Genomic DNA, 9,064 nt, shown 5'->3' on the forward strand with positions numbered 1-9,064 from the left:
TTTTCCATGTTTTACTCTTTGATTATTTCACCAGGCTGAAGGGAGAAATGACATTTACACATTTGAAGAGGGCGAGTTAACTTCTCCAAATGGAAGGCTCCATTTTCAAGACCTGGAGAATGGAAGGCAAGAGTGTGTGAAAGCGTGGAGATTAGTCCACTTAAATCGAGTCTGTTTTAAGAATGCGGTGCTCCACTCGCTCATTCCATGTGTTTATAATGACAGTCAGGCGATGTCTTAAACCATTTCATCAGATGTCAATTTCCATAAATGCCCTGCTTGAAAAAATCGCCTTAAACGCCTGCGACTAATGGCACCGACCTTGGAGAGTGCAGCAACACTTAAGAGGTACTTTCTGTCCGAGGCATGACAGACTGCATTTTGTGCTTTGTAGGCCTTTACTGACAGCGTACTAAAATATATAGACCTGTATATAATTTGTCCTTAACATCTACTTCCAGTTTGGTATGATACTTAACTGATGCAGGTAGACCCTTATTGTTATACCGTCGCAATTAAGTCATTGCATGATCGGAGGCTTTCAATATAAGACATTCCTTTAACCATGAACGCGCGTTGTCGTGCCCGCCTAGGCTGTTTTCAAACCGGGCCACTCAATACCGACGAGGCTTTGCATTCATTTACCCCACTAAGCTAATAAGAATGATTCGTTTTTGTTATGCTAAGCTTTATTGCCTGTCTTTTTGACCAGAATGGTGGTGTTGAGCAAAGCGGTGGACAAGGTTCCCTTTGATGAGGGAATTAGTGCCCTATTCTTTCTCTATTATTCATGGCATCGCGGAATATGTAAGTACCCGTGGGTGTCAAAAGGAAAGCCGGCCCTATTGCAAAGTGCTCCTCTTGTTTCCATGAATAGCAGGCTATGAGATGATAAACCGCTTAATACACAGGACTAATTGGATGAGGGTAAAAGAGACGGAGGAATTAAGGCACACCAAAAGTGGACGGGGTTCCAGTGGCCCGCCATTCAGCCCTTTTCACCGTGATTTTTCTTACTCCGCGCCTCCAATGGGAGACGAGAGGCTCATCAAAGCGCCTTTAGTGTTTATACCCCGGTGTATCGAGCTGTGTCGGGATGAGAGACGCGATTATTCGCCGGGCAAACCGAAGAACTATAATCACGGTGAATGCGTGTGAATTTTCACCCGCGTATAGTTTGGTTTGTTTGTCGTGTGTGCGTTTTTATCGGTGCGTAATGAGTTCAAACGGGTGTTTCGGCGCTCTCGAGTTTGCATGGGCAGCGAATTATGTAAACTCTCAACAAATAAAGAGGCAAATTAAGTCTTCACAAAGCCCGTTTTTCATTCACGAATTGTAAGAAAAGAGTTAAAGAGAAAGTCGCCCTGGGCACCTCAGGTCAACGCCTCTACAATTGTGCCGAGCATTCCCCAGATATTACGAGCAAATTGGTTTGCGATTCATTAATAATGTTCACAATGAGATTAAGGTATTCGGGAAAATCTCATAAAAATCCCAAGAAGTGGGCTGTACGCTCCAGTGGTCGCTCTACAAGTAGAGAAGAAAGCCCATGCACCTCACATGGAGGTATGGCACTGGAGAGAAAATTGGTTTTCTTTCGCTTAACGCTCCTTTGAACATATTCTGGGCATGGCATGCCAACATGTTTAATATGACCTGTTGCAAGGGGGTCCTTGACGCGCGAAGAATTCGTTCGGAGCAACGAGCCCCCCTCACCTCCCTACCCGGCTCTTTTTCCATCTTCACTGATCCCGCTTGTTTGTGGCGTCATAATGAAACGGATTAGCGCGTGTAAAACAACGAGATCTTTTCAACGCGGCGCGCGAGAAAGGAGAAAATTAATCCTGTAGGTAATTTCACGCGATTTGGTTCGACACCATGCACGGGTCAAATGGGAGAAAATGACTCGGTTTGAATGGGGCGCATTGATTGCGGTAATGGCATCGCCCCTCGCGTGAGATCCAACGGAGAGGGATTTGGAGAATTAAACGAGGAATCCGAAAGAAAGACTTTTTGATAAAGTGGTTGTTACTTCATTAATGAGAAAGGGACTTCAGGGAGTTGGGCATTTACAGATGTTGCGTCCAATTTAGCGCCTTTACAAGTTGTAGGGCCTGTTGTGTTTACAGGCAGATGAAATAGCTGCGTAATTGGAAGCCGACGATTTATTTGGTCGAGAGTTTTGCGAGAAGCGCATTTTGCCCCAAACTGATTAAATACGACACAAGGTTTTCCTTATGTTTAATATGAGTTTTTTTTAAATCATTTTAGGCCTACATTTATTTTCAGCTCGTGCAAAAAATATTCCAACCACAACAATACTGTTTAGCATTCTTCATCGTGTGGTTCTATTACACTCACTAGATAGCCATGATAATTGATTCACGTTTTAAGTGACCACTTTAAATAGTTCCGTATTAGGAATACCGGACTCTGCATTGAATATTTGGACATAATTTGCTACATAATAAAAATGCCAGTTAATAGATGTGCTTTGGATAGTCTTTGCGCCATTTCATGTTAGTGTTTGCGCTATTTCCCATGAAGAGTTGTTCTTCATCAGCTCTTATAAGCATGTTTACGATTTTTTTAGGGAAAGGAACTGAAATGTTGATTTGATCAATTATTATAAACGAACGCTCACAATGCAGGCATGATCACGGAATCTTTTTTGGACATGTCATTTCACTAAAATAAATGCCTGTTATTGAATGGTCTGTAATGTAAATATTTAGTTAATTCGATTTTAAAACAGCTTTGTGAATAACATAAAACATGAATATTTGCTAATATTAACCCGTTACCATTTTAAAGAATACCAATTTAAAGTTTTCAAGAAGAGTCATTTTTAGAAAGTAATTGCTGAATAAATTGGTCAGTTGGCTTTCCTTCAAAAAATGCATTTCTCCATTTTTCAATTCGCACTATCTGTTGTATAAATAATACAGGAGGTTTAAGTTTCACCAGTTTCTTTTATTCTGTCTTAACTGGTCTCTGCGCGCGACAGGGAAACTCGCCGAATAGCAAAACTTCCCGGCCTGGATCTCAAGCTCTCTACCGGGTAGACATAAATAATCATCTAAAAATCTAAAATTTTCAAAATCAAACGAACAGAGGATGAATCTACTCGAAACAATTCCTACAGCACTACACATGTTTCGAAATAAACTATTATTTAGCTGTCATTTCTCCCCCCTTTCATTCTTTTTTTAAACAGAGCTGTATATACAAGATAACCACCAACAGATCAGTAAACAAGCTAAAGTTTTAAATGTTCACATTGTTCATCCTTTAAAAGAAACGATCTCTTTTTTCATTATTTTCACCTATAATGTCATATTAAACATACAAATTTCAAAACAAAAAGTAAAGCTGAATCATCAGGAATTTGATTTGCTATTGAGGCCAACAATGAGTAAATGCATGTGGTTTCAGGATTAGTAAATGTCAGTTTCGGGTTCGAAGGTTGTGGCAGTTCCCTTTGGCATATTGGCTCATCTCTGCTTCAGCACTGAGAGAAGACTAGATCATAAGCTCTTTGTGTATTACAGTGTAGCTCCAATGATGCTTCTCTGTGTAAATTTATCACGCTTCCTCCTGACCCAAGAAACTGGACTACGCGTCTCCCTAACTTGCCCTCTAATATTCCTACAGTAGAGTATTAAGGGCATTAAAAAAGGTTTTGCATGTTAGTGTGATTTTTGGAGATGATGTCCATGGGAGGTGCTGTGAAAATGAGGCGACTCCAGTGTCGGAAGGGTCTCCAGTGTGCTAGTGCTATATGAATTTGGTCGTGCTTTTAGTCGAGATGGTCTCTTAAACATCTTGTTTTTAAGGAGAAGGATCAGCAGACTTCCTTCCCTGCAGTGCTGGATGGCAGAATGTTAAGCTGGGTCAACTGGGCCGAATGTTCCTTTGCTTTGAGACGCAGAGCTGCGATGCTAGATGCCCTGCGGTCGGCTGCCGTGGAGGATGAGGAGGAAGAAGGTTCTGAGAGGGTTGCCGGTGGCTGCACCGGACTCTCCACTGGCGGTGCAGTTTGGCGCAGAAGGGCTGCGGCTGTGGAAGCACTGGTGAGAGGACCCATACTTGAGAAGAGTCTGAAGAGTGGAGAGAGAGTTTCTGTGATACCGTGCACTTTAAGTTCACTATCACACAGGCCGAGGGTAAAAGTATCTTTATATTTTAAATGTAGTATATCAAATATTTGACCTGTATTGTAATAGCAAGTTGTTTTACCTCCCAAAATGGGGACCGATAAAGGCTGGATGCCTGAACATTGCTGTGCCTAGGAAGGTTCCTAGTCCGAGGGGTGTGGCAGGTGGAAGGGCGGAGCTGTTGTGGGGTGGGGCCAGACCTGGGAATGCAGCAGCGGCTGCAGCTGCGGCGGTCCATGCTGATTCCAAAGCAGCGTGAGGGTGATGTGGGAAAGGCCCTCCTTCCAGGTAGTGACTCAGGGGGTGAGCGGCCCCCAGTGACCCGGGAAAAGGAAGGCCCGTTGGGTGAGCCTGGACGCCCGCTTTTTCGCGCTTCCTCCACTTTGCTCTTCGGTTTTGAAACCAAACCTAAGAATTGGGGCGAAGCATCATTAAAGAAAGGCATTTTTGAGAAACGCTTATAAGCATTGCTTCAGTGAAGTGTCTTAATAGTTGGCCTTGAGAAGTTGAAATCTGTCTTGTTGCATATCTAAAAAACACCCCATTAATATTCCACCCGACGATCTGCATGGTCGTTTAAGCATGAGCTTGTCGCTTCTGTTCGTGTGCAATATTTGCTTCGCTTTAATGAAGTGACAAATAGGCTGGAAGTCAAGGGTAATTACAGTGCCCCAAACTTACGGTCTGTTACCCTAACTTTGCTAATCAAAATCTAGTTCGGAGGAACCAAAAAACAGGGTGGAGCGTTGTAATTAACAGCAGTGTTAACAAAAGATGCCGAACTAACATCTGAACAGCATCCAATAACAATTAATGCACTTTAAATTAAATTCCTCTAAATGTAAGTCGCCTCAAAAGGGTATTTAACTTTCCCACGATCCCCCTTCTATCCAGCTAAACTCTGCCAGGGTTTGCCAAGGGAACACGACCTGCACACCGGGGCCAATAATGAAGTAAAGTGTCAACAGAAGAGCCAACAGGGACCTTGGCCCCTCAAAGCTGTTTTGCATTACACGGCCCCTGGGGAATTTATTAGCTTTATCACCTCCTGATCGTGCCTGTTAAGTGATTTGTTCTCCTACATCTCCAAATTGACATCTGTTGTTTTACACAGGCAATAACCCTAGCGTCCTCGTGTTTGCACTGTCTCTTTGGTTATAAGAGTTGGGCTTGAACATGCGAGCCACGCTTTGAATAGAGAAAGGAGGGGTGGCAAACACCCTTAATAGTCTCTCACTCGTTCCAAGTGCAAAGCATCGGATCAATGCCGGTCTATTGCAATCACAAAATGGGAAATCAAATAGCATTATCCTCCCACCCCTCCCTCTCCCCCTCGCTGGCGATGAGAATTCAAACACCATTTTCTCTCTGGAATAGCAGTGTTTGCTCTCTCGCTAAGTGCGCTTTTATGAATCAGGGGCGTCTGTGTAATTGCCGCTAAAATGTTCGCTCTATTGTGTATAATAACTTTCGATAACAGGAAAGACCTTGCCGTGACGCAAAGGGTGATTTAACCAACTTTACGATTGTCACTTTAAAATGAAATTAAACGTAGACCATTAGGTATATTGTCTTAACGTCTATAAGTAAGCAAATTTGGAGAATTCGTACGCCCACATCATTTGGTTAATCTTTACTTACAAATATTGACAGGTTGCTGTAGCCGACCGTTTAAGCATTTTTGTGCAACTTTACTGTTATTCAAATCATAAAATAAATACTTATTAATGAATTGTTAATATTTTTTTGACAACGAGAAAGGTCGCAAAAGTGGGCACTTACTTGTACGCGAGCTTCTGTCAGATCTAGTCTCATCGCCAGCTCCTCTCTGAAACAGAAAATAATAGATTACCAAAATGTGAGCGAGAGTTTTCTCCACATACAGTAAGAAAACAATTTTGCCTAAATCGTCGAGAACCTTTGAGAGCAATTTGGTGCTGATGAGAATCGAACGGATAACTTGTACATTTTTCATAATCGGTCGCTTCTTTGGGCGAGGCTTTAGTGCACTGTAACCATCATAATGATGGAAATAATGGCATCCAGACTATTATATGACAATTGAGCATTTACTGAAAATATACCTGGCTAAATTTAGGACAATTGTCTGTCTCTGGAATGAGCCGCATCAATATAAACATCGATATTTCATGATCAACACCGACATTTTTGGTAAAAGAAAAATGGTCCTCGTATAATTTTGTGTGTTATTATGGTCTGTTATCAGGGTAGACCGTGGTTTGTCAGATAAGTTCTTCTTCTTATATTTAATAGTTGTATGCCATATTGATTGTTTGTCTTTCAGACATTTTCAAGGCACAGAATTATAACACGAGCTCAATATACCATAACAATGTTTTTTCAATGTTTATCAACAAGTGCATAAGTAATTGTGTAGCACTGTTCTATATTATATGTATATATATATATTCTATATGCATGACATAAATACGCATTAAATAAATTTAATGATTTTAAGCCTGGCATTTCTTTAGATATAACATTTTATAATACACACGGAATGTGTCTCTATTCTACTCTTTCATGGGCTGATATAAAAATAAATACGATTTTTCAAACTAACAATTAAAATGGATCTACCCGAAACGGCTTCATGAAAAAAATATTTCATGATATAGGCTATTTCATTATACATTCTGGACATAGTAAATGCCCCTAAATTTCCTTTGACGGTAAAAAAAATGCTTATATTATTGTAGTGTACTGTATTATCTATCTAGAATAATGCTGAGCATCAGTCTTATAAATTGTACAGAGCGGGACATAAAACGAGTGTTTATGCATTTAAATTAGTATTGAATCTTATGATATCTATTGCACCGAATCTGTGCAATTTTGTTGCTGAAATGCATCGAAACCTCATCGGAAAAAAGGTAAATATATAAATAAATGTACCTTTAATTTATTCATATAAATCAACAATTTTCTATTTCTATACGTTTGGATTCAGTTTGAATGTATTAATTTGTGCTGAATTTTAGTCTTATTTTTAAATATATATTTTGGATTCATTCTATTTTTACAAATATTTTATATACAAATATTTTATTATAGCCTAGCCATAATATTAAACATAGGCCTACTTAATTGGCTTTTTGTATATATATGGTGTTTAAATATTTCTACTAGTAATGTAGTAATTTTATTAGTGATTTAACGTTACATGTGTTCACAAAATTCATTAACAATTCTCATTGTAAATACGTTATTAATTAATACTATATATGGGGTAAATCTTCAATTTTAGATATCCAAAGTACTAGAATTGTCTTCTAATATTTAGTTTAAATGAGTGTGTTTTTTTCGCTGTATAATAAAAATTATACAACATTTACATTTAAATAATATATCATTTGTGCTATTGATATTTTGAAGAATGCTGTTCTAAGACCTGCACTGTCAGTTCGTTTTTCCACAGACGTTTTGACATTTTTCTATGACATTTTGTTACATAACCCTGTACGTTCTTCGGTATATACCTGGTGAACACATCAGGGTAGTGTGTTTTCTGGAAGGCCCTCTCCAGTTCCTCCAGCTGATAGCTGGTGAAGGTAGTCCTGTATCTTCTCTGCTTTCGTTTAAGCATGCCTTCTTCCGAGTCGCTGCCGGCAGACAGACACACGCTGTCCTCTCCATCTTTTACATCCCCATCGTTGTGCATACTCTCTTCATCCTTAGGAGACAGACTGGCGTCTCCGCACGCCTCCTCTTTGACAACATCCTCTTCAAACTTCAGAGTGCTGAGTTCAACCAGCTCCTGGGCTGTGTGCTCGGGGCTCTGGCCTTCATCTGCCTGGCTGAAAGACGCATTTTCCCTATATGACTTGCTGCGGCTGATGCTGACTTGTGGTGCCTGGCTGATTTTGAGACTTTCACAGGCTTGGTCCAGCAATCTTTCCCTTTCACCCTTCTCAAGGTGCTCGTGAAACCCCCTCCCGGCGTCTAGGTATTTCCCTCCAGGGCCGTAGAGCCGGCGCAGCTTGGGTGGCAGGTGCATGTCCGAATCGAAAGAGTTCTCTTTAGAGGTAACTAGAAACAAAAACGAAGGAACTCAGTATTACAGTTATAAAAAATATAAGCTCTATGCATTAGCAAAAACATTAAATGCACGCCTTCAAAACTATATTCCTGTCCATGCACTTAAATAATTCACGAAATTCAACATTTCAAGGCTGCATATCTATTTTTATTTTGCCTTACGCGAGAGCTCAAACTTTCATGACTTTACCTTCACACCCCGACTGCCCTCCAAGGGAGTGTTGTGTGTTAGATAGACCCTATTTCCGTACGCATTTCAAACTATACTGTAAAATGCGCATTAAATCATATAACTGTACGCCATATTTGCTAAAAAGGCGACAAATGAAATATGAATACGTTAAATCGTCAGTAAAAACTTGCCTTCAGTTGACTGGTCGTGGTCCGATCTGACGGGTGCTGCCAAACTTTGCGCTCCCAGTTGTCTGACTTTGCACGGGCTTCTTCTGCCCAGTATACTGTCTATGCAGTACGAGGAAAGCACGGTGGGCGACTTGCTTTTACATTCACTTCGGTCGCGGCAATCGTCGTCGCACTGACTGCTCATATTTGTATCGCCAAAGATTTTGCTCGAGTAGCTGACTGGTGCTCTCTCGCACTATATCTGAAATGTCTCTCTTGCCTATCTCAGCCTTTCCGCTAATGCCATATGCACCGATCCGCAGTAGCTCCGCACTCCATTCTGTTGCATTGACGTGTAACGCAAATCTGATTGGCTCCCAAGGGAACAAGGGGGATCTTTATATATTTTTCTATTAAAGTTAAACGGTATGAACTGACCGAATCTTGTAATGGATTACTTAGGCTACTGGATGAACACCCCCGCATTTAGATTAAATGAGATAAAA

The 9,064-nt window shown here is 40.7% G+C and overlaps 1 protein-coding gene across 1 annotated transcript; it reads right to left on the reverse strand.

Moving 5' to 3' along the window:
- Window positions 1–3,844: 3,844 nt before the first annotated feature.
- Window positions 3,845–8,763, reverse strand: arxa (aristaless related homeobox a). The gene is made up of 5 exons (XM_056738811.1): window positions 8,580–8,763; window positions 7,658–8,207; window positions 5,940–5,985; window positions 4,240–4,565; window positions 3,845–4,100 (listed from the first exon to the last, which is right to left on the reverse strand). The coding sequence occupies exons 1-5, from the start codon at window positions 8,761–8,763 to the stop codon at window positions 3,845–3,847; spliced, it is 1,362 nt and encodes a 453-aa protein (XP_056594789.1).
- Window positions 8,764–9,064: the final 301 nt, after the last annotated feature.

This window comes from Triplophysa dalaica, chromosome 23 (genome assembly GCF_015846415.1).
Source record: "Triplophysa dalaica isolate WHDGS20190420 chromosome 23, ASM1584641v1, whole genome shotgun sequence".
Taxonomy (NCBI): Eukaryota; Metazoa; Chordata; class Actinopteri; order Cypriniformes; family Nemacheilidae; genus Triplophysa; species Triplophysa dalaica.

Excerpts from the sequence above, each read along its gene's own strand:
- arxa (XM_056738811.1), bottom strand. The coding sequence starts at position 8,763 with ATGAGCAGTCAGTGCGACGACGATTGCCGCGACCGAAGTGAATGTAAA. Across the intron at positions 8,208-8,579 it reads CCACGACCAGTCAACTGAAG|TTACCTCTAAAGAGAACTCT; the intron begins GCAAGTTTTTAC and ends TTTTGTTTCTAG. Across the intron at positions 5,986-7,657 it reads TACCCTGATGTGTTCACCAG|AGAGGAGCTGGCGATGAGAC; the intron begins GTATATACCGAA and ends TTTCTGTTTCAG.